We start from the raw sequence: 25,035 nt of genomic DNA, 5'->3' as shown, positions 1-25,035 counted from the left end.
CACGTGTCATGCCAGAGTAATTTTACTCGTTTTATCGAATTTAATTTATTTTCTTTGATATATTTTAAAACTATTTTTTAATTAATATGGGCCATTATATTAGTAAACATTTACTATTTTTTTTTAGAATTTTGAAGGGATATTAGAAATTTTCTCCCAAATGAGAAAAAAATGTATAATTTCATTCAACAGATAAAATTTATATTGTAACATATAAATACATCGACCCCATTAGATATAGGTCGAGAAAAATTTATGAACATTTTGTCCACACAAAAGGGGTAGGAGACTAGGAATTTACAAAGCATTTGTACTAACTCGAGAAAATAATAAAATGATAAATGATAAATTATGACTATGCATCATTCAATTAACATCCTAAACAATTCAGAAGTGACAGAGAGAAATCATAAAAAATTAATTTGTCTATGGTTTTTTCATTGGCTCCAATGGGAGAGGGAAAAGTAGTGACCTTCAATGCACCTCCTGCTCCTGTTTCCCACTAGTTTCAGCATCACCCTGAATCTCCTTCCCATGCTTCGTTTCATACAGATGTTTCGATTCCTCCAGCTGCTTGGACACCTAATCATTAAGAAAAAAACCAACCAACAAAATTCAAACTCGAAATCTTCTAGAAATAAAGCAAAACACGTTCTACTATACTTCCAGACATGTCGTCTCTGCATATTTTGGCCATAAAAGATGAGATCTTTGAATGGAAATGAACTGATATGCATATTCTGCATATTAGTTAGAAGCTTCCATTATCACCCTTTCGAACAAATCAACATTAAGTGATTGTTACTACCTATTTTTTATTTTACTCTAAATTTGGGTACCCTTATTAGATTAAATACTTCATTCATCAGATTCTCAAATCAAATAACACAACGTAGAGATGAACATGTGAAATTGCCAAACCAAATACTGATGTGATGACTTACAACGCATTGATTAACAAGTTCCTTATTTGGTTTAAATTCGATGATGAAGAGTTCAGCAAATTCAGATTTATTACAATCATGCATACGCAACAATTGAAATATTAATTTTCATGGTTGCCAAGCTGGGGCTTGGGAAGGGGGGTGTAGATAGAAAGGGACGTACTTTAATTGAGTAAGCCATGGGCAATAATGTATCTGGATCCATTGCATCTTCTGGGAAGTTTCGCAAAGCATGTATGAGTTTTTCAAAGGGCAACTTTACCTGCGGAAAACAAAAAAAAAAAGAAAGAATCAATAGTAGGATCTAGCAGCAATGTAAATGTGGACGCCGAAACTATTTGAAGCAATTCATAACTCACCAAGTCATCATGGCAATATTTTAGAAGAGCCAAACCAACTTTAAAAACAATCGTAACACCCTGTGGTAGAAGACATTAATAATAAGCGTGAACTTCTTTATAGAAGAATTGTGTTGCAGAAAAGGATGCATATGATTTCAAGTAACCAACCTCATAAAGAAAGACATCCCAAATTCGTAGAGCCAAATGGAAGGGGAAAGAGTAAGAGAAAACGGTAATAAACCATTGGCTCGCGTACATGCTAGGATTTATCATTTCCTGTGTAAAATGCTCTCCAAGCTTGGGCAGCTGCTCTCTCACAAGGTTATCAAATTGAAATAGGTACTGCTGCACTAGAGGAAGCCCCGCCTATCCAAAAAAACAAAAAAAACTCCTCAAATGAACCCCAACACAAGTCAATCAAAAAGTATTTAATATTTGACACAACCCTGAGAAACATAATCGGTGGCAAGACTTTAGACCACTTTATAAAAAATGCACCACCATGACTTGGCAGAAAACTCTACAGTAGTTCATGCAAGTTTATAACCATTCATTACTCACAAGCATATGATCATGCAGAAATCATGATTGGATGAATAAAAACAAAAGAAAAGCACATGAGAAACAAATTAAAATTTAGTATAACAAAAATCTACCATGAGGATCTACATGAGTTACTCAATGACAGAAAGGTGGCCGAATGGGGCAATCTCCTGGAACTTCTTGAGAAAATTTGGATGTAGAAGAGGTCAGAATTGAGGAAAGTTGGCTCAATCAGTTATAGTAACTAGCAAATCATTCTTGGTTTTTATTGATGGGTGGGGGTAGGGGGAACTGGCGCAGTGATATTGTGATAAGTCCTTTCCTTAATTTCTCTTTTCATTCGTTCTATTTCTATTCTATTGTTGAGCCCATGCTAACAAAATAGGAAGCTGTCAGTCAGCCGTTAACAAGTGACTTGTAGTTAATAACGAACTCAATGGTTATTACGATCATATAAAGGGAAGCTGACCCATATAAAACAGCTAGCTTTTCAGGTGAATAAGAAATCAGAAACCTTGTCTGGATTCATATTTTCTTAATAATTTCATGCTAAAAGGAGTAGAGTCTAAGACTCTCAACAGGTCTACACTACAGCCATAGAGGAAGCAATGGTCTTATATGTTGATGCTCTTAATACCTAAACCTCCCATCTGGGTATAGCCACCAACAATCATTTCACAATACTTCTCCATTTTCATGATAATCAATAAATAAATTTGTTTCGACTAAACATGAAGCACCAGAAGGGAGATTATGACCATTCATTTTTTCTGATTCTCAAATTTTCTGGACTGCTAACTATTATAAAGTTGAAGTCACAATAGAGAGATCTCAAAGAACAGCGTTACCAGATACAATCCTTCCATAGGAGCATGAACTGCACCTTTAAGTAATGCGACCAACAGCCAGAATGCATCCTCTTCACTCATATAGAGAAGCAACAAACCAGCTAAAAATCCCATCCCCTACACAATCAAAAACATTACAAACCATTCACCACAAAATATAATTGTTAACATATCACTGATGATAAACTATAGAAGATTGAGAACCTGAACATATCCGACATTCCGATCAAAAACTGAATATGCCTTTAAAACATTGTAGAGAGATCTCTGACCAGGTCCATGTCTCTGTTGGAAGAAAACATGTGAAGGAAAGGTACGAGAGATATCTCGAATAATATCCAATTCAGAAGCTGATGTCTCATATATTACTAATTGCTGCAAAAAAATATATACCATTAGATTACCATCATCCATGGGACTATAGATGAATAAATATATAAAAAAAAAATGGCATAATCTTTTCATTTATTGAAAGAAAAACATGTGAGGGTAGGTATAAGAAATATCTCAAAGTACATAAAATTCCAAGGAAAATTACCAATTGCTGCAAAAAATAAGTCACCTAAAACCATAATTCTTAGAACTAAATATTTATAAGACTACAAAAGAAGACCATAAAAGTAATCACGTATGGGTTTGTTGAATACGATAAGTGTATAGGTTTCTACTTTACTGACAACAAACCCAAATAAAAGGTTACAATTGCATTCTCATAAAAGAAGCACAGAAACAAACTCAGTAGTAGCTGACTAGCTGGGTAACATAAACTTCGATAAGTATATGTGGTACAAAACATTTATAGTCAGTCAGACTAATCATATCATATGACCACAGGTGAAACATAAAGCAGTTAAGTCCAACCTGATATTATGACTTTGGTTTCAATCATATATTTGATCTTTTTGATTTGAGATGTAAATCAAATTTGACATGAAAACACATTCATTAGTAAGAATAAAATTTTACAACCCTAGGTCATACAACACCATAAGCCAAACCAACCATCGAAGCCACAAAATGAAATACAGGAAAGGACTTAAATCCTTAAGAATAAAATACAATAGGACACATTAAAAGAAATTAGAAACGTACGTCAAAAATAGGCATTGAAGTGAGCCACACTTCAAACCTTTCTTTCAAGGTCAATCTATGCCGGAAAAGACACAGTTTTTTACTTCCCAAACGCACTAAGCAAAGAAGCCCGCTTGCCAAATTTGATAGTGAAGTAAGGCTCCAGTACTTTTGAGGATTCAGTCCATACATTCATTAGTTTTTTTTGTCAGTTCATAGAGTAAAACGATTGAACAAAAAACTTACTGACTTTAATTTAACTAATCAGAAAATTTTCATTGATTAAATATCTAATGCTTTTAAAAGAGCCATTTGTATTTTTAAAACTTTACACTTTGAAACAGTAACTAGGATACAGAAACCAACAAATTTTTAGATTTTAGAAAGCTTACAACAAAAATATTTGTAAGAATTCATTTTAAGACCGCAATCTCAAACAAATTCCAAGAAAAAACATAATACCTCATAAACTCCAGGGTTCATCAACAGTAAGTCTCGACTTCCAGAAATCAGCTGCCAAACTAGACCCCTTAAACAATCAGGAATACCTTTCCTTATACGCCTTTTAACAACATGAGGTTTTCTCCTAACATAATGCTTCCAGTCGCTACCTCCAATTCCAATCATCTTCCTCCATTTTCTAACTCTCCTTTCCTCCCTGAAATTGTAGGGCATCCATAATGCATAATCAACTCGATTCTTAATAAAGAAAGCAGAATGTTGAAGAAATTATTGAGCCATGAATAAAAGCGTACCTCTCCTGTACATGGGTGGACCTGATTTTGGTTATAGCATCTGGAGAACTATTGTGTTCCTGCTTTAAGAATCCAAACCTGTCTACTTGCCTGGGCGAAGGAAGTGGACCTGGTTCAAAGCCATCTATTGTTTTCCTTTCCATTCCACCATCAAATATGCGCCCTCACATTCCAAAAGGCAGGTAACATTCCCCTGTCTTCCTCCACATGATAGACTTTTACTGACAACAAAAAATAGGCGAATACGAATCAACAAATAAATATAGTAGATATAAGGAAAGCCCCTATGAAGAGCAGGCATACATAAAAAGATGCAGTAAAGTAACAATTTTACTACAACTTCATAGAGACAAAAATAGTCTAGTTAAAACAATTCAAACAGAATGTAAAACCTAATATTTATATTAAAAAAACGTAAAAAAATATAAACCAGTATATTTAGCACTTATGATGATATTTGTCATCATAAGATACCAGATCATCAGATTTTCAACCATTGCAAAATACCCACAACAAGCTCCCTAGAACAACTGTGTTTCAGTACTGCAAGATTAAGAAAACCAAAGAGTTCTAGCAACAAGAGACAAAAATTTGAAAAGATGAAAAATAGGAAGATGCAAGAGATAAAAGAATTAGACAAGAGACATGAAAGTTGACAACATTATTCTATTCTAGGGAACCCAAAAAATCTAGTCTTATAACAAATGAACTAGACAAAATCATCATCTCGAACTACTTCACAATAATTCAATAGTTAACAAGACAGAAATAAGATCTAAACGAGGCAGATGGACTAGTATCACTGATCCCCAAACTAACTTTTTTTTTGTTCGTGGTAAACGTGAAACAAATATGAAATCAAACCATATTTAATTATTTCTTATGGCAGAATAGTCAGTCCTGTTTTTAATCTTTAATTATTATGTTCCACTGATTCCGTGAAGAAAAATTCTGGTAGAAAAAGGAATGTTACCAGAGAATGAACATCATGTATGGCCTTGTCTGAGGAGTGGAAAATTATTTAATTAAAAATCGACAAGACCTGATAAGTTAAACACTGAGCCAAATTCAATGACTGCTATAAATCAGAAACAAGATGCAGAACCTTACATGGTCATCCTTGCATTCCGATGCAAATATTCAATTTTTCTTTTTTCTAAAATCACATACAGACAGGATTTTGTTTCAGTTCGCATAATTTAGATAATAGTCACTCTCTTAAGAAAGTGAGAAGTTTGGCATATTCCTCCATGGTCTTAGTATCTCTTGAATGGCATTCCATTAACCACTTGCTTGATTTATCTAGACCATTACGTGGAGAAACAAAATGATGAACTTGAAATTTGAAATGGCAAGCTAAATAGGAGAGGATTTGAAAATTGCAACGGAAATCAAACGCCAATAGCAAAATAAAGAGAGGTCTAGACCGAATGTAGTTGTAGAAAGTAAACAATCTGTTTGGCTGCAAAGAAAAGAGAAATGTAGGATCCAAAATACAGAATAGTGATTATTTATCGAGTTAGGCTTCATTAATTAGATATCCGATCTTCTTCCCAGCCCAGCCGAAAGGGAATACAAAACAGTGATTGTTAATCAAGTTTCTGCAAATTGTTATCAAAACGAAAAAGGATCTGAGTTTTTCCTGATCCGAAGAGACCACAATTCAATCCCGAAATTCCACAAGGCAGACAAATCTCAAAAAATAAACAAATAAATAAATAAATGAACTGCAACAAATAAAGATCAAATCGTAGGGGGAAAATACATATGTCAATCGAAAACAAATTCAGTCAACTAGAATGATAGAGAAACATACCCGAAATCAAAGGATAGGAGACGATTCGCTTATGAAGATGAGAATCAATGAGATTTCAGAACGCGAGAAGAGAGATCTGTGGAGAGATCCTGTAATAATACAGACACAACCCCTTAGTCGAAGGGAGCAAATATTTGAATTGTATTTTAAGAATTCTATTTATATGAAAACAACAAAGTTACTTCCATATGATAATTTTACAAATAAAAACGTCAAAAAAAAGAAAAAAAAACTTTTATTTATTGGTAATTTCTACTTCCAAATTCAATTTTCGCTAATTAAAATTAATAAATTTGAACAAAAAATTTAGGGTTTTTCTATTTTAATATAAAACACTTATGCAATCAATAAAAAAATAAACATTAAAATTGGTGGGAGTAGAATTTGAATGTGTGACCTAAATAACTTAAATCAATCCATCCCAATTTTCTTAGGGTTTCATATTTATTTGATTCGGAAACAACTCTTTAGTATGTGAAATTTAGAAAATTATTCTATATAATTCCCGTGCTTTACCACCTAATATAACGTCTCCCATATTATAGGTACCAATTTTGGTGGATGACAAAGTTATTCCATTAGGACCTACATACTTTTTTCTTTGGAAAGAATAAATAGGGTAGAAATAAATAGTTATGTGGACAATTCTTAACCTTAAATCCCAATGATTGTTCCTTATTCTTGAACAGTAAAGAAGGGAAACTGGAGAGGAGAGTCATTCAATCCTGAACTACGAATGAACGAACCTTTGAATATCCGAGTTTACAGTGAAAGAAGAAATGAATTAGCTGCACTCTGTTTTGAAAGACTCAACTCTCGGTAATAGGCATTTATGAGAAAAAAAATGTTTGAAAATAGGTTGAAATAAAGAATATATATAATTAACAATAATAAAATAATACAAGGAAATGTTAGACATGACATGGGCTTAGTCGGTCGGAAGTTTGCCGCCTACTTTATTCCTGGTTTTCAACTTCGAAACGAATCCATGTCGAAGAAATCGAGGCCATTGGAAGTTTCATCAACCATGGATTCCAGTTTACGTCCAAGAATATTTCATTTCTTGACCTATTTATTATGATTCCCTTAATCAAACATTTCTCCTTTATCTTCACTTCACTCACACTGCAACTGAGCTTTCCCGGTGGTCGTTTTACAGGGCCATCATCGCTGAGTTCATCGCCACGCTTTTGTTTCTGTACGTCGGAGTGCTCACTGTGATTGGAAACCAGAGGCAGTCTTCTGCCTCCGCCTGCGGCGGCGTTGGCGTTCTGGGTATCGCTTGGGCGTTCGGTGGCACCATCTTCGTTCTCGTTTACTGTACCGCCGGCATTTCGGGCGAGTTCTGCTCTGTCTCTCCCTCAATTTAGATTAAATTCATGGCTTTTTGGTCCTAAATTTGATCCGGTGCAGGAGGACATATAAACCCAGCAGTGACATTTGGGCTATTTATGGGGCGGAAGGTTTCGTTGGTCAGAGCTGTACTGTACATAGTGGCTCAGTGTTTGGGAGCCATTTGTGGGTGTGGGCTGGTGAAGTCATTAAAGAAGGCTAACTTTAATGACCTCGGCGGTGGAGCCACCGAGCTCGCCGACGGTTTCAGTCCCGGCGCCGGCCTGGCCGCCGAGATCATCGGAACCTTCGTTCTTGTATACACCATCTTCTCTGCCACCGATCCGAAGAGAAAAGCCAGAGATTCCCACGTTCCTGTAAGCATTTCTAATTCTTATCCAACGATTATTAGCAGTTGAATAATTGTTAAGAAAAAAAACTCAATTTCAAAGGTTCTAGCGCCGCTGCCAATTGGGTTTGCCATGTTCGTGGTGAATTTGGCCACTATTCCGGTCACCGGCGCCAGCATTAACCCAGCTCGAAGCTTCGGCTCTGCAGTGATGTTCAACAAACACAAAGCTTGGGATAACCACGTAATTTCTCATTTTTTTCCTCAAACTTGAATCAAACCATTTGAAATTGTTTTTCAAAGTCTGTTATTTTTTGAGGAGCAGTGGATATTCTGGGCCGGACCTTTCACCGGAACTGCAATGGCTGCAATTTACCATGAATTTGTTCTGAGAGGAGGAGCTGCGAAGACCTTGAGATCCTTCCGGAGTTCCTCAATTTAATGGATTTTCTTCTTCTTCTTCTTCTTCAATAGTTCTTTGTCTGATAGAATCGCAATTTTAATTATGTTGTTCAACTTGTAAAATTTTGATGGGTTTAGGGTTTATATAAACGGTCTTTTAACAGCGAGTCCACGCGCTCACTTCCGGGATGAGCAACTTGCTCGACACTAGCCGCGCTGTGCTGGCGCTGCCCATTTATATTATATCATATTCTTTAGATCTCTAGAATACTCCTAATCAGTAATATAAGGTTTTGAGTAAATAAATATATGATATGGTGATGGGTAAAATAAAATGCATGTTGGAAGTTATTATTATTTTACTTATTAAATATTTTGGACATGTGAATTTCCAAGTGTATCTACCTTATAATAAAATATATTAATAACATGCTCTATAATTCATATTATATTGCCTACTTGTTAGTTAGAATATTTAAAATGGGTTGGATGGATGCTTCTCGAGTTTGATTGAATTATATTTTGAAAAAGGTAGACAATGATCTAGAACCATAGTTTGTTTTAAATTTCTATGACTTTTATTTCAATATTAATTTTTAAACCTTTATGAAAATTCAATAATAGCTGCTCATACGAACCATCAAGACTATCTAACTCAAACTATAAAAATTCAGTTGAGTTAGATTTTTTTTTTTCGGTTTGGGTTGAATTCCTTAAAGTTGGATATTCGGTTCGGTTTACAGGTTGACATTTTTTTGTCGAGTCAACCTATTAAAAAGGATTACAACTCAGTCCTACTCTATTTTTTTTTTAAATAAATTGAGAATATTTAATGTAGGTTGCGGATGTTAGTAGCATGTGCTTTGATATTTGAATTTTATGAAATTTTAGTTATTAATTCAACCTATACGGTGAATGAGTGTGTGTTTTTTTAATTAATTAAAAAAAACAGTCAACCCAACTTATGGTTGAGTTGAATTGTAAACTCTATTCAAATTGTTCCAGTCACCAACCCAACTAAATAGTTGTACCAAAATTGTCCAACAATGATGATTTTAATTATTATTTGTGCCCTAAAAATTAGAAACATTAAATATTTTATCAAATAACTTAATTATTAAATAACTAAGTAATGATCAAAATCAGGTGGGAGCTTAATTAAGCTGTCATGTGCTGTGGAGACCACAGCTTTGATTAATAAGTATGAATAAAATCAAGATTATGAATTTTGTTAACGTAAATTATTTGTAATATAAATTTATTAAAATACATTAATTTTAGAACAGATTTTTTTTTTTCATTACAATAATTTCCTCACTAAAACAAATATTGTTTTAAAAAAAGTTTAACTTTCTCAACCTAAAAACTAAAAAACCTTTAATAATGATTTTATTATTTCTTTCTCTCTAAAAAAATATGTTTAAATATCTAATAATAGATTATAAATCAAACTGTCCAAAAAAATTCACAAGAGATTACCCAACATAAGATTGTTACGAGCCTTCTTTTAAAATTCTATTGGCTATGGTTCAACTCGTAATTTCATCTAAAATTTCTCCAACACTTTTCACACCTTAGTTATATGTAGTCTGTTTACTCAGTGCAAACTTAGAAATTATTTTATTGTTTATTTTAATACAGTGTATTGTTATGAGTCTCATGAACATAAATTCAACATAAACTTAAATATAATATAAATGTTGATAGAACCAAGAGTTTATGTTGGGCAAAGTATTAACTTGTCGATAAGATATGAAGTTCTTGACCAGGAGTGAAGTAGAAAACACATTTGGATGAAAGTATAAATAAAAATGAAGATTTTGTTTAGTTGGGTTAGGATTTGATTGAATTTAAAAAGAGGGTATTAGCTTGGCATGAATCTGTTGTCCGGTTGGGTATTGCTCTGCCTTTTGCGTTGCCATAAATGGTGAAGAGGCCTAATTTTCAACGTTGACAACCACTAAACTTCCATCTTCCTTGGATTTCACAGCTCAATGAAAGTGTTTCCTTTAACCTTCTTCACCCTTTTTGTGGTCTGTGAAATTGGTCTCATCAACTATATTCAGTAGTTTCAGAGTCCAAGGGGTCGAATCTAATCTAAATCCAAGCCGTAAAAAAATGGCGAAATCCACGTTCTCTCTGCGTCACCACCATTACTCTCATCTCCTCCATTATACTTCTTCTTCTTCTTCTTCTGCTTACTTGGGCAAGCGGAAAGAACTTCACAAAGCCAATCACAGACTCTGTTTTCTGTCCATGACACTACTCAATCCATTCCAAAGCAACCCACGAGAGTGAGTAGCTTGGAGAAATCATGGGAGTTCATCGTACCCTTTACAAATCTTGTAAATTGCTGCCACCCCTTTGTGTTTTTTTGCATCTTTTCTTTGTTTATGTATCTGGGTTTGGATCAATGGCTCCTATTTCAGCTGCATTTGGCCCAGATGGATTCTTCTGCGCTATTGATGCCAGTGGCAAACAGGAAGTTATTTGTTGGGGCAAGAATAGTTCGTCTCTTTCACCATCTTCCTCATCTTCTACCTCCATCTTCTCCGTCGACATTCCGGCAATGGCTGCTCTCTCAGGCGGCGAGGGATTTCTTTGCGGTATTTTATCAAACACTTCGCACGCGTACTGTTGGGATTCGATAAATCCAGGTACAGATCTCGTCCCGTTGGTTTTTCGAGCCACTGCTTACTCGCATATTGCCGCGGGAAAAAGCCATGTTTGTGCAATTAGGGGATCTTATTATTCTGACGGCGATTTGGGTCCTGTAGATTGTTGGGATATATCGAGAGATTCAATTAATAATAAGAGTCTGAGCTCTAAACAGAGCTCTCTGTTTTATAATCAATCAATTGCCAGCCTCGTCTTCAAAAGGGTTGTTTCGGGCGAAGGATTTAGCTGCGCCGAGCTTCGAGATGGAGGGATTCTTTGCTGGGGACCAAACTCAACCAATCTCGACGTTCCAAACGTTTCTGAAAAATTCGTAGCTCTAGCCGCCGGACAAGATGCCGTCTGCGGAATCTCAGAGGTATCCGGCGGAGTTAAATGCTGGGGTAGCGCCGATTCATTCGTCGGCCTTCCGGAAACCGCCGGCTACGTGACTTTGACCGCCGGCGAGCGGCATTTTTGCGGCATCCGAAGGGATACTCACGAAGTGGACTGTTGGGGTAGCTTGAACTCATCTTTGATTCCTAAGAACACAGGATTTATGACGATTGCTTCATCAGACCGTGCAATCTGCGGCATTAGAGAGGACAATCTTGTTCTTGATTGTTGGTTTTCACATTCTCCTGAGGCTCCTCCTGGCTATGATCCTCCTTTGGAGCTTTGTAGTCCAGGGCTGTGCGCTCCAGGACCTTGCCGTGAAGGGGAGTTCTCTTTCAATGCCAGCATTTTGAATGAACCAGATTTGAAAAGCTTGTGTGTAAGGAAGGATCTAAACATCTGTATCCGCTGTGGACTGAATTGCTCCGATGGGCACTTCTTGTCTAGCCCTTGTACTTTGAATTCTGATAGGATTTGCACTGCTTGCTCTCTTTGCCAGAACAGCTCTTGTTGGGATACTTGTGGAGTTCCATCATCTCCTGAAACGAAGCAGACGCATTGGCATCAATGGCGTCGTATACTGCTAATAGTTGGTGGGTCTGTTGCTGGATTGGTACTGATTCTACTCGGTTGGTGTGTTCATACTCGCATAATCGGTTCGAAGAAAGACGGGAGCGGGAGCAAGAAACATCACAATTCCGAGCTGGAAACTGGTACTGAAACTGATTCTTGTGCTCCACTGGTTCCTCTGTGTCCTGGGATTCCTCAGATTTTTCGGCTTTCGGAGTTGAAAGACGCCACGAACGGGTTCAAGGAGTTTAACGAGGTCGGTAGGGGGAGATATGGGTTTGTGTACAAGGCTGTGTTAGGAGATGGGCAGCAGGTTGCAGTGAAGAGGGCAAATGCTGCTACCATTATTCACACCAACAGTAGGGACTTTGAAATGGAGTTGGATATCCTTTGTAAGATAAGGCATTGCAATATTGTGAATCTGTTGGGTTACTGTTGTGAGATGGGAGAGAGGCTTCTTGTTTATGAGTTCATGCCCCACGGCACACTCCATGATCATCTCCATGGCGGTCTTTCTCCTTTAAATTGGTCGCTGCGGTTCAAAATAGCGATGCAGGCGGCGAGGGGACTCGAGTACCTTCACAACGAACTCGTGCCTCCTCTAGTCCATCAAAATGTCAAAACTTCCAACATTCTTTTGGATTTCCATTGGGGAGCCAGAATTGCAGATTTCGGGCTTATAGCATCGAACGATGACAATGACGATGCTGGTGCGGATTTGACGAGGGATGTTTACGACTTTGGTATCGTGCTTCTGGAGATCATCAGTGGAAGGAAGGGTTATGACAGAGATTACACACCTTCAAGCATTGTTGAATGGGCAGTGCCTTTGATCAAGCAGGGTAAGGCTGCTGCCATAATAGATCGATACGCCATTCTACCCAGAAACGTGGAGCCTCTACTTAAACTTGCTGATATAGCCGAGCTAGCTGTACGAGGAAATCCCAGCAAGCGACCAACAATCTCAGATATCGCATCTTGGTTAGACCAAATTGTTAAAGATGGATTGATCCTGTAATAATACTCATACCCCAACACGGCTGCTCGGCTTCCAAACACACGTTTTGATCCATGCAACAACACATATTCCTTTACGGCTTATGTGAGTAACTGTAAATTAGTTATATTCAGCTTCAGCTTGTACATGAACACATGCTTTGCTCTGTTTTTGTTCTAAACAGTACAGATCTCTTACTTGAAGTTTATGTACTAAACAAAGATCATAACTCACTCTTTTTGTATGATTTTGAAGAAAGTTTCATTTTTTTCCATTATTACTACTGACTCAAACATTCCTCTAAAGAGATTCACGAGAGTGCCCGATGAGCCTCGTGATCACTTATTCTTTAGATGCCTTTTAGTAAGAACGGTTTGAGGGAGGTACTCTCTTAGGCTCCGTCCACCTATCAAATGTGTTATTAGGACACATAGCTAGAGCTTTGCTCATTTGGGATCTTTTTTTTAATAATTGCTTTGCTCGAGGAGTGAGTTGTTCATGTCTTATTCGTTTTACGTTTTGACCACAAATTATGGGATCTCTTTTTTATATAATATTACAACTAAACCCTAAGCTCTAAACCCCTAAAAATTAAATAGCTAGATGGGTTAGGTTGGTTAGGTTAGAGATGAAAATTAAAATAATAATTTTTTTAAAAAAATTCATCACTATAACAATATTTTTCAAAGCCACAATTACGAACCACATGCATCCACCACCCAAGTCGCTTGTTCAAGAACTCAATATAACACCAAACCGCCACAAACTTTAAAACTTAAATAATTTTACATTATTATTTAATTAATAGCTTTCTAATGTTAAGTACTTATAATAGCAAGAACAACGACTTTAATTATATGCCTTTTAGTTTTAAAAAAATTCAATTCTTTTAAACACAATAATAATATTTTATTTCATACGTGCTCTAATGTCTGATCGTTCTTAGTGACATTATGATACAGTTTGTCTAAACCCTCACGTTACTGGATAGGTGTCGTTCGTAGGTGGCATTATGATACTATATGTCTCGACCCTCATGATATTAGTTAGACGTCGTTCTTGGTGTGACATTATGATATTGTCTGTCTCAACTCTCAAGTTATTAGATAAGTGTTAGTTTGTAGGTGGTATTATGATATTGTCTATCTCAACCCTCACGTTACCGGACAAACATCGTTCGTAAGTGGCTGATTGACCTACTCTCTTCTCGATTGGGTTGTTACATCTGATAACCACTCCAACATGCAAATAAATTCCAATCATTCTCACTATCCCAAATTGCTGCATGTACAAAAAAAAGAAAAAAGAAAAAAAACCATAACCATTTCTAAATTCTGATCTTAATCTCTCTCTAGAGCTTCGGTCTTAACTCGGGCAGTTAATTGGAAACTCATGGAGATGTTTCTTCTGGAATACAGTGATTAACAAATTATTGACGGGCTCCGAAGATACAACACATGAAGATTTCAGTAAACTCGGCATCCTACCGGCGAATCCAATCGTGACAGGAGAACTGATTCCGATAACCACCGCCCCAGTTCCACCGCCGGCGAGGACCCGTTCAATTTCACCCACCACCAAATCAGGAACAGAGATCTTGAACTTGCCTCTGAATAAAACGAAATCGAATGAGTCATTTGGGTAATCAAGTTTGTACCCAACTTCCCTCTGTTTCAGCGAGATAAACCGACCCTTATGAATCCCGACGGCGCCGGGAAATCCCAAATCCCGGAGCACCGATGCGGCGGCTGACGAACTCCCTCCGACGAACAGAGCTCTGGCGCTATGGTTGAACAGATGCTTTTCATCGGCCAGTTCCCTGATGACGGAGATGGTGAGATTCACAGTTTCTTGGCAATGTTCTGAATTTAAAGAGTCCCAGATGGGGTTCAGGAAGTGGCCCTGAAACAGGTACGAGCCTCGGGGGAGTTGATCTGCGCCGCCGTGACCGGCGGAGTGACAGGGTGGGGATTTGGGCAAATGGAAGGATTTGGAATCGTAAGAGGTGAAAATGTGGACGGCGGGAATAATGGAGACGGCGAAGGCGAACAAGAAGAGGCGGAAACACAGTCGCCTTGCGAATGCAGCGTCGTGTAAGATCGGCGATTTCCCGAGCTTTAAATCCATCGGAAAAATCTAAATTCTTCAGAGAAATCCCAAAAAATGTTAAGAGATTTGTCTGTTCGAGCTCTGCCTGTGGAAATGGAAGCTCGCTTGATTTATGGAGAGTAGGGAAGTAGAAGATGCTGACATGGAGTAAACACTGTGAGCGAGTGAGTGGTCCCCCACTGCAAATTGGCGAATATCTTTTGGGGGAATTAAAAGTAAATTAAAAAAATAGAAGAAAGAAAAAATGGGAAACACGTGGCAGAATTTTAGTGGGTATAATCTGACATGAGCGTGCCCCAAAGTTGCAAAGCAACTAGGCGTGATTCTATAGGGGAAGGGTAGCCCACCCTGACAACCTGTACCTATGGACACGAGTCAGTTTTATTTTTATTTTTATTTTTTATCTTTAAATAATTGTTATCATAAAATATAAAAATAGATCCATATTTTTGGATTATATTTTAACCTTTTGAGTTAAAGTTTATTTAATTCTCAATTAAATTTTAACTTTCTCAACTTTAATCCATTACGTATCGTTATTTGTCTTACAATTCTAAAACGTATATGCTAACGATGATATATAATAAACCAAAGCGGACAATATCTACTAATAATAGGTTTAAGCTGTTACAAATGGTATAAGAGTCAAACATTTGACGGTGTGTCAGCTAGGATGATTGTCTCAAAAGAGAGTAGATTGTGAGATCCACAATAGTTGGAAAGTAAAATGAAGTAGCATTCGAGTATCGAAATCTCTTTCTAGTAAACGCATTTTAAAATCGTGAGACTGACGACGATATGTAACAAATCAAAGTGAACAATATCTATTAGCTAGCGGTGATAGACTTACTAATTTTCTCTCATTAATTTAGATTTATTAAATAAATGCATAAAATTGAGATAGATAATTAAACCATATTTAAAAATTTAATGCGAAGATTTCCTATTACCATAAAAGCTTTCAAATTTAAATAACAAAGTAAAAGACTATAAGTAATTAAATATTTCTCTCTTTAAGACATAATCATTCAAGCTATTAGCAGACTTTCTCGTAAGTTTTTTAGAGTCATTATATGGTCCACATCATTAAAAAAATTTACTATTTTTTTTCACTTCAAAATAAATTAATACAACATATTATATCACATCGTAAATTATTTTATTATTTTTAATGTCACCATATAATTGGTGAAGTAAATTTTTAAAATAATAATTAGTATGTTAAAAACTCAAATGAAATTTAGAAATTAAAACATAAAAATTAATATAGAAAAATAATATATAATGTTAAATAATGAACCATCTAAATTTCTATGAATTATATAAATAAAATTTTATAAAACTAATAAATAGATACAGTAATCGAACCTAATCGAACCAAAATTTTGAAACTAAAATCGAACCTAATCGAATTCAACTTTATCGATATTATTAGAGTAATCGAGATATTTGTACCTCTATTCTTTTACGGCACTGAATAATAACAAGTTACACATACTTTTTACATGATGAACACAATTATGAGTTTCCTTTTTACTTTAAGCTACTTTTCATTTGCCCTTATCTTCCTCACCAACCTGGAATCCTAAACAAATCAATAAATAATTATTTGATGTACAACATAATTGACCTAAATCAATCATATAATAGGCATACCCTATACCTACAAATAATATTAGCATAACCCATTATTAGAAACTCTTAGATTAGAGTTCCAAACATACTAGATTCTCTTCACCTATTTTTATTGTTAAGTAGTGATATGGTCAGGTTACTTACCAATACGAGTCGTTCCAGTTTTCTAGTGCATCTTAGGATAACCCATGCTTAAGACATGACACTTGATAGCTCCGACATTCTTTTATAATATGGTCACATTAATATTAACACGAGTTGATGTGCATCCTAGGATAACTCGTGCTCAGAACATGACACTTAATAGCTCCGACATTCTCACCACCGTTTCTCGAAAACTTCAGACGGAAGGTTCCTAAAAAGTTGTCCCTTTTAAGAAGCAAAACCAAATGTTCTTGAATCCCCACCAAACCCAAAGAAAAAAAAAGGCCTTCACTCTCGAAATACTCTGTTTTTCCTGCTTCCTGAAGCAAAACCCCTTCTCTTTCCTCTCACCAAAAAACCCAATCACTTTACATTCTGAAATCCCCATTTCACCAAACCAATTTCCATGTCTTCCCCTTCTTATAAACCCCATCTCCGATGCCTCAAAAACAGAGCATTCCCAACAATAAAGCTCCTCTGTTTTCGTTTCCCATTCATCATCATGAACACCCTCTTTCCCATCTCCTTCTTCCTCATTTCCCTTCTGTTCTGTAATTCAGTTTCAGCTCAATCCACTCAGTCACCAGCCCCCTCCGGTCCGACCAACATCACCGGAATCCTCGAAAAGGCCGGCCAATTCTCGACCTTCATTAAGCTCCTCAAAAGCACCCAACAGAGCGACCAAATCAACAATCAGCTCAACAACTCCAACCAAGGCCAAGGCCTCACTGTCTTGGCTCCCCCTGACAATGCGTTTGCCAATCTCAAACCTGGCACTCTCAATTCCCTCTCCGATCAGCAAAAAGTTCAACTGGTTCAGTTCCATGTTCTCCCGAATTTCATCTCAATGTCCCAATTTCAAACCGTTAGTAACCCACTTCGTACCCAGGCCGGAAACAGCAATGCCGGCCAGTTTCCGTTGAATGTCACCACTTCCGGCTCTCAGGTTAATTTGACCACCGGCGTCGTCGACGCCGTCGTCGCCAACACTATTTACACTGACGGTCAATTGGCTGTTTACCAGGTCGATAAAGTGCTTCTTCCGGTTGATCTTTTTGGTACTGTAGATGCGCCAGCGCCGGCCCCTGCCAAGCCGGTGAAGGCTGTTTCGGGTTCTGATGCTCCTGCTGCCGCCTCTAAGGACACTTCTAGTGACAATTCTGGCGCCGCTGAGGCGCTGAGTTACCGTTTCGCGGCAGTCGTTGGATTTATGGTTGCGTTTGCTTTGCAGCAATGAGGCTTTCCTCTTTGGTTCAGGGGGGATTTGACGGATGTGTAATTTTTTGGGTGATTACTTGAAGTTGGAAGTGAATTCGAAGAATAATTTTATTTCTTTTCAATGTCTCTCGTTTTATCTTTGCTGATTGTGGTTTTCAGTTTTGTAATGAACCTAAGAGATTTATTTTTGTTGTCATTTTCTCAATTCAAATTTGCACGTTTTATGGAAAGCCATTTGTTTTGTTCTACTTCTTGTATTGTTTAGTATATTTTTGGAAGGTTTAAAGTACCTACTACATTAAATTTGACTAACAAGTGTTCGCTAGCATGAACACACTTTTTTTCTTTTTCCCCTAGTCCTTTCCTCCGTGTGGCTTTGTTGGGAGTTGCACGTCGAGGTTGAATGTTGTTGTGGTTGTTGGTCGTTTCTTATCGTTAGTTGTCACTATTGCATCTCAATGGCGTTAGGTGAGTTGTGCATTCGTGCATGTGAGTTTAAATTTAGGTTAGTTTATCAAAATATTCTCAACTGTGCTAGCCTAAGTTTATCGCTAACAAATATCATCCGAACGTATCATTGTAAGCCTCGATTTTAAAACTTGGTCTAATAGAAAAATTTATGCACCTTTATAAGGAAGGTTGTGTTCTCCTCTCCACCAAAGTGGGATCTCACAAGAACACTCTATTCAATTGAGTATCCGAATAATAGTTCATCCAAACTCATTTAGGATATTTCTTCCATGTATACCTCAATTCATAGAGTGAATGTTTCTTTGGCATACTAGTTTCTAATCCATCTAAAGATTTTATTTACCTTATTAATCTCGAAGGCCTATACTTTTTTCTTTTTAAAGTACTTTTCATAGTACAAGAAGTATATGTCAATTAATCGAGTTATTGAATAACTTCCGACCTATGATCTTCCTAGTTCAACAAAAGCCGGGCTTTTATCACAACCTTAAATATAGACTCAACATCTCTGTCCCCAGTAGAAACATGAAAAGCCATGTTTTAAACCGTATATGGAAGAGGAAGAATAGGAATGGCCTACTAAACTACAGTTGAACAAGTCTTTCTTACGAGAAACGACCATGTTCACAGTATCCTTTAAATGGAAGAGAGAACTGACTGACTTGGTAAGAAAGGAAAGCAAGAAAAAAGCCTAATTCTTTCAGGAGGAATTAGAGAAGGAAAGAAGGCTTACCAACTCTCTTGAGGTAGAACAACACAGAGTAGCTCTCCGTTGCTTTCTCCATAGCAAGTGGGAGCTCAGTGATACCTCACCTATTCCTTGCTTTTGAGATATGATGATAGCTTACCGTTTTCTAAAGCAAATTCCTGAAAAAAAGCTACATCAGAAAAGAAAGCTTCTGGACAAAATATAATTTTTGGTAGATTGGCTATTCCTTTCAGTAATATGAATACCAGAAAAAGTTATAAACTATATTACACCAACTTCAGAGAGACAGAGAGAGATGATAAAAAAAAAAAAAAAAAAAAGTAAGAAGAAGAAACTACATTCAATGTAACTTAAGCAATGGTTTATGCAAAGATGGTTATACATCAACGTATTACAATTACAACTCACGAATTTCCCGAGATCATCTGCTGAATATTTTCTTGCTTCATTAATAATGTTATGCATAGCAAAATCTTGCTCAATGAACATTTTTCTGAACTAAGAAGCCTCTATCAGTAAGTCTACCCTAAGGTATTTCTACTTTTCAGCAAATAAATATTTTGATCCCCCCACCCCCCTAAAGTTAATGTTTTCTTATCACCATAAAAATGTCAGAGAAAGGAGGAGGAACCAGTGCTTTTTGCTGAAATCAGAAATGGTACTCAAAGCCACCTCCGGGAAAGCCACCCCCACCAAATCCACCGTCGAAAGTAAATGTAAATTGCTGTCCTCCACCACCGAAAGGATTGAAACCTCCTCCACCGCCCATGCCCATTTCTTCAATGTCTTCCCCTCTATCATATCTTGTGCGTTTTTCTTCATTGCCGAGGACCTGCAAGACATGACTTTTACCACTCAGCTACATGTTATCCATCCATATTGCATTAGTGCCTGGTTTTTCACTGTCCTAATGACCAACTTTTCACAGGGAAAGAATTCATTATATGCATGTACTGTTAAAACCCGGAATAAGTAAAAGCAATTCCAGCAAATGGTAAGCAGAAAGTGTTGGAACTATGGTCTTTTTGCAATGGATAAGAAGTATAACATTTAGATATTTTTTTTTGTCTGACCTCATATGCAGCAGCAATATCTTGGAATTTGGCTTCTGCTTCTGCTCTATTTTCCACATTTTTGTCAGGGTGCCATTGCAAAGCAAGCTTCTTATAGCCCCTTTTGATTTCAGCAACAGAAGCAGTCTTAGAGACCCCCAAAATTTTGTACCAGTCCTTTCGTTTGCTCATCTTTAAAGCCTTTTCAGCCCTCATCAGCGACTCCCTAATATTCATATCCTGCAAACATCATTGATCAAATTGACGATAATCCACAAGTGTAAACGAATTAAAACTTTACCCAATTTTGTTTCATCGAATGATGATTAGTTTTTATTAATATGATTTGGTATAAATTAAATTTATCCAACCAAACTTATCCTATTGTTAAATCTAACATAAAATTTTAGATATTTCTTGTGTAAATGAAAAAAAGAAAAGAATAAGACAAAATCTGTACTTATTACATAAACCAACCTCGCAACTAGACTAATCAATAAAATATTAAGAAATGGTTTTTCCTTAATACATCAATTTAGAACTAATCTCATTGTGAGCCTTCTCTGATTAAGGAAAGACCGATGTATTTTAGCAAACAAGAATTTTACAAACAGTTTTATCTACAACTTATATAACTATTAAGACTACCCGAAAAGTTTTGTCTAGAACTTGCAGAATTAAAGGAAAGGGTTCTGGCATCCCAGGAGTTGAGGGAAAAAAAACTGAACGATAACTAACCTGCGGTGAACTTTGAGCCGCTGACTTCAGATCTTCAACAGCACCCTCCCAGTCCTCCGTTAAAAGCTTTGCTTCACCTCTCTGGAAAAGAAAATTCCCAACATTAAAGAACTTGAGATCTTATACACATGCACTAACAAGCTTTTGTCACTTTCATCAAACTAGATTACGGCAATTGCCAAGACATTCACATCAGATGGTTTAAAACGAACTTAGGATAAGATATAGGTTAGTTGATGCTTGGGTCTCCAACAATGCACAAAAATATAGATCTTCGATGCAAGGAAGAAGATGGTAATCATAGCCCAGCATACAGCTTAAGCATGGCGAAGGTGAATCAGAGCAACTTTCATAAACACACTATGGAGATAAAGTGTGTCCAGAAATGGAAAAGCAGTGATAAGCAGAAAGGTTCCAACAGTAATAAAGTAGATGGCATCGCCATCCACTTCGGCAAAATAGAATCCCCAAAAAGGGGAGAAACAGAGAGATGAAAGTTAAAAAGAAAAGGCAAACCTGGACCAAAGCTTCAATAAGGTCTCCATCAATGCTTAGTGCTTCACTGCAACTCGTAACAGCATCCTTTCCACGACCAAGATTGACCAGTACCTTGCATAAGCCAAGATGAAGATGTACATTGTGTGCGAGATGATTGGGGTCTAATGCAAGGGCTGCATAATATTCCTCCACTGCTAACCGCAGCTTACCCTTGCTGACATTATCCTCTGCCTGTCAACAAAGTATAAAAATTAAAATGAAGCACAAGACGAACAGCATTTTAAATTTCATCAATTAAAAACTTAATCAGACCAAACAGGGGTCCAAAGAGATTTCTTTAGTTGTAAGCTTCCCTCTCCCAAACAAAAGTAGAACATCCAAGAAAATGTGAATTAATAAATTTGTTTATGTTATTTGGGCTTACAATCTTGGTCTTCTTGAGCAGATTCTTCAGTCCAAAATATGCTTTCTTCAGTTCACCATGCTCTGGATCTAGGCGAAGACCCTTCTGAAAATGCCTGGAAAAATTGTTCATGCGTAAAAATATGTCCATGTTCTATTAAGTAATGCTTTCAACAATATGTACTGTCAAATCAACCTCGAGGCAACATCATGATCTGCCAAATAGTAGTAGGCACGCCCACGGAGTAATAACGCATCCAGATTGCTTTCATCTTCTTTAAGAATATATCCAGTCTCAAGGATGGCAGCAGAATAGTCCTTAGTTGCCAACAACAGTTTTATTTTCAGGAATTTTGCCTACATCATATCAATATGCACGATGAGTAAGGATTCAAGAGGATAATTCAAAGTACTAAAAAGCCTAATTGGATAAAAGACGGCATCACCTCGGAGCATGCTGGAGAGAAAACAAGTACAACTTTATCCAAAAATTCCAAAGATTTTGTGTGATCTCCTGTATCAAAAAGTTTAAGAGCCGTTTCTAAAGCACTCTGAGCCTGAAGCAATTGAGAAAGCTCCTTTTCACCCGCTGGATTTCCAGGTTTTAACTCAAGATACTTCTTGTAGCTCTTCTCGGATTCATTATATCTACATCAGCCAAAAAGTTCCTGAATCATATAATTATACAATCAGAATGGAAGGTGGAGAGTGAGAGTAAGGTTTTCTACATGCCACTATGGTTTAAATTTCCTTTATAATATTCTCCATCTCAAATATAATTTTTGTGTGAAGTAAGTCAAAAATCTTCAATGAGAAAATATACTCTTTGTTTACTTAGGAGCCAAGGTTCACAAAACAAAATGATGTCACAACTCCACATACCAATATTTGGTTGGAAAAACGTAAAATAATTTTCAGCGCCAACAGTGAGAATGCTGAAAATACTTGGTTTTTTTTTTTTTTTTTTTGTGTCATGTTTGATTAGAAAGTAAACTATTCTAGAATGTATATTTTCTTTCCTTTGCGTCCATCACATTTGAGATAGATCCTTTCTTTAATTTATTTTTATTTCCCTCAAGATGATGCCGCCTTACCCCTCTTTATTATTTATAGCATCTTTTTATTTTAGCACAAGGAAATCTAGATTTCTCTTCTACTAAAAAGTATATGAAATTGTAATATTTTCCATTCTCATCACTTTTGCCAATAACCTTTCCAATTTGTCATAATATTTTTCATTCTCACCATATGCTTATCACAATGAAAAATAGAACAAAGAATATCAGAAAAGGAAGCTTTTAAGACAAGACTCAATAGGGAGAGGTGAGGTAGAAAGTAATGGAGGCAGTTTTATACCTCAACATAAGCAGGCATCATCATGTACATGTTAAATTAAATCATATTTCCAGTTCAGAAACAATTCCAAATTTCTAATTTCTAATCGTCAAAATTCTGAAAGTTAGTAATTTCCTATGCCAAAATTATACGTTTTCTCCAATTTGATGCAATAATTTGCAATGATTTTCAATAACAAGAGGAGGGAAAACCTGCATAACTGGCGAAGAATTGAACCACGATGGAAGTATGCTTCTGAAAGTTTGGGGTCTGCCTCGATAGCAGCATTAAGATCATCAAGTGCCTCACTGTAACGCTTCACCCTCACATTTTGTGAAACTTTTTTAAACAACTCAGCAGAGTTACCCAACTTTCCATCTGGAGATATAAGCCAATTAATTACAAGAAGCAACTGACAATGAAAACCACAAGTAGAAACACAGATGGCAGAAAAGAAAAGGTGAAGAGAAAAAAATAAGAGGAAAACAAAGAAAAGGGAAGCTTCCAATTTCTTAGATAGAGCCTTGCATCAGCCAGCTTATGCAGGAAACCAAATGCTACATCCCCTAGGAGCAATCTTATGCTTCCTAAGAAATCTCACATTCACAGGTCAAAGATGAGTTTTGGTGATCGTGTATAGTTAATAACAAAGACAAAAATTCCTAATGCTATCATTAAGTATTAAAGATGAGTTTCTAATCATGAATAATTATTTCAACCATTTAATGGAGCTAAGGGATTTAGATCATTAAATGAAAGAAAATTCACAAGGACAGTAGAGGTAAGACAGAGATACTAACTTATATTAACTTATATGCAACAAACGATCCAACTCGAAGGCTCGCAAGGACTTATACTAAGCGGCCATCATTTGACGTCACAATAGGGAGACTACAAAGCCTCCTCATAGTAATATTTTGAAACCAAAGAGATAACTTTTATCAAAAGCTTGGTGACCGGGTCCCTCACCATTAATCCTAGACGATTTGTGTTATACCACTTATTGAGCCATTAGAGATAATGATCTCAAGAATTTTAATCGGACAATATTTAACCTAAGACCAGGAACTCTTCAGATGAATTTAACCAGAGTAGCTCCTTCAGGTTCCAAAACAAAAAATTTAACTAAGAAGAGATGGGATGTGGCATTTAAATTTCGCTGCCAATCTTTATTAACAGCAGAAAAATCAAATAGCAGCTGAAGGAGAACTACACCAATAATACCAAAACACAACACTGATCCTGGTAGGACCAAAAAACGCGGGAACAGAAAATACGTACGCCGGGGTAACTATAAGCCAAATGACAAACAAATTAAAACTGCCACAGTTATCGTAGAGCTCCAAACTTTGGCCTCAGACTCGTCAACATCTTGAAACCTTAACAGGAGACAAATAAAGAACCAAAAGAAATATCGCACATTCAAGAACTGGATCTAGGTACCTAATCGAATGTAACAAACCGAACTGCAAAATTAGAAACTCCGCCTAGTTTAATTTTTCCAGCGAAGAACAGGAAGATAGATCAGAGATCAAACTAACGAACCTGCAGCCGAAACCAAAGGTTGAAGAAGGAGAAGCTGACAGACTAGAACGAAGTTGAGAAGAAACGCCGTGAACTCTAATCCTCTCCAAGCTGAAGCTTCCATGGCGGGTAGCGGAATCGAAAATCTCAGCATTGTTTCTTACAGTTCCAAGTTTCAAGA

At 36.6% G+C, this 25,035-nt stretch overlaps 6 protein-coding genes across 10 annotated transcripts; 3 read left to right on the top strand and 3 right to left on the bottom strand.

Annotated features, from left to right (window-relative positions):
- Positions 1 to 317: 317 nt before the first annotated feature.
- Positions 318 to 6,462, bottom strand: LOC111478527 (EVI5-like protein). Of its 4 annotated transcripts, XM_023122823.1 has the most exons (10): positions 6,319 to 6,462; positions 4,503 to 4,727; positions 4,210 to 4,405; positions 3,215 to 3,220; positions 2,881 to 2,961; positions 2,677 to 2,793; positions 1,454 to 1,651; positions 1,304 to 1,363; positions 1,108 to 1,206; positions 318 to 582 (listed from the first exon to the last, which is right to left on the bottom strand). In XM_023122823.1, exons 2-10 carry the CDS (start codon positions 4,643 to 4,645, stop codon positions 475 to 477), a joined length of 1,008 nt encoding a protein of 335 aa, XP_022978591.1. In that variant the 5' UTR covers positions 4,646 to 4,727; positions 6,319 to 6,462; the 3' UTR covers positions 318 to 474. The 4 variants fall into 4 exon arrangements, with proteins under 4 accessions (XP_022978591.1, XP_022978588.1, XP_022978589.1 ...); XM_023122820.1 differs by lacking the exon at positions 3,215 to 3,220 and having other exon boundaries at positions 2,881 to 3,051; positions 6,319 to 6,461; XM_023122821.1 differs by lacking the exon at positions 3,215 to 3,220 and having other exon boundaries at positions 2,881 to 3,051; positions 4,503 to 4,723; positions 6,319 to 6,461.
- Positions 6,463 to 7,707: 1,245 nt separating this feature from the next.
- Positions 7,708 to 8,542, top strand: LOC111478835 (probable aquaporin PIP2-1). Its single transcript, XM_023123326.1, has 3 exons — positions 7,708 to 8,027; positions 8,103 to 8,243; positions 8,325 to 8,542. The coding sequence occupies exons 1-3, from the start codon at positions 7,770 to 7,772 to the stop codon at positions 8,439 to 8,441; spliced, it is 516 nt and encodes a 171-aa protein (XP_022979094.1). The 5' UTR covers positions 7,708 to 7,769; the 3' UTR covers positions 8,442 to 8,542.
- Positions 8,543 to 10,334: 1,792 nt separating this feature from the next.
- Positions 10,335 to 13,231, top strand: LOC111478843 (serine/threonine-protein kinase-like protein CCR1). 2 transcript variants are annotated; one of them, XM_023123335.1, is made up of 2 exons: positions 10,335 to 10,695; positions 10,831 to 13,231. In XM_023123335.1, the coding sequence occupies exon 2, from the start codon at positions 10,971 to 10,973 to the stop codon at positions 13,038 to 13,040; it is 2,070 nt and encodes a 689-aa protein (XP_022979103.1). In that variant the 5' UTR covers positions 10,335 to 10,695; positions 10,831 to 10,970; the 3' UTR covers positions 13,041 to 13,231. The 2 variants fall into 2 exon arrangements, with proteins under 2 accessions (XP_022979103.1, XP_022979102.1); XM_023123334.1 differs by having other exon boundaries at positions 10,335 to 13,231.
- Positions 13,232 to 14,384: 1,153 nt separating this feature from the next.
- Positions 14,385 to 15,146, bottom strand: LOC111477627. The gene has a single exon (XM_023121490.1). It carries the CDS (start codon positions 15,144 to 15,146, stop codon positions 14,385 to 14,387), a length of 762 nt encoding a protein of 253 aa, XP_022977258.1.
- Positions 15,147 to 17,248: 2,102 nt separating this feature from the next.
- LOC111478882 (fasciclin-like arabinogalactan protein 11) lies at positions 17,249 to 18,373 on the top strand. Its single transcript, XM_023123395.1, has one exon. The coding sequence runs from the start codon at positions 17,314 to 17,316 to the stop codon at positions 18,142 to 18,144; it is 831 nt and encodes a 276-aa protein (XP_022979163.1). The 5' UTR covers positions 17,249 to 17,313; the 3' UTR covers positions 18,145 to 18,373.
- A 1,236-nt stretch (positions 18,374 to 19,609) lies between these two features.
- Positions 19,610 to 25,035, bottom strand: LOC111478880 (dnaJ protein P58IPK homolog). The gene is made up of 9 exons (XM_023123393.1): positions 24,876 to 25,035; positions 23,543 to 23,708; positions 22,442 to 22,643; positions 22,192 to 22,352; positions 22,018 to 22,111; positions 21,612 to 21,824; positions 21,096 to 21,176; positions 20,379 to 20,597; positions 19,610 to 20,137 (listed from the first exon to the last, which is right to left on the bottom strand). The coding sequence occupies exons 1-9, from the start codon at positions 25,006 to 25,008 to the stop codon at positions 19,955 to 19,957; spliced, it is 1,452 nt and encodes a 483-aa protein (XP_022979161.1). The 5' UTR covers positions 25,009 to 25,035; the 3' UTR covers positions 19,610 to 19,954.

Source organism: Cucurbita maxima, unplaced genomic scaffold, assembly GCF_002738345.1.
Source record: "Cucurbita maxima cultivar Rimu unplaced genomic scaffold, Cmax_1.0 Cma_Scf00004, whole genome shotgun sequence".
NCBI lineage: Eukaryota > Viridiplantae > Streptophyta > Magnoliopsida > Cucurbitales > Cucurbitaceae > Cucurbita > Cucurbita maxima.
The sequence above is the reverse complement of the archived record's forward strand: the minus strand, read 5'-3'. Positions and strand labels throughout refer to the sequence as shown.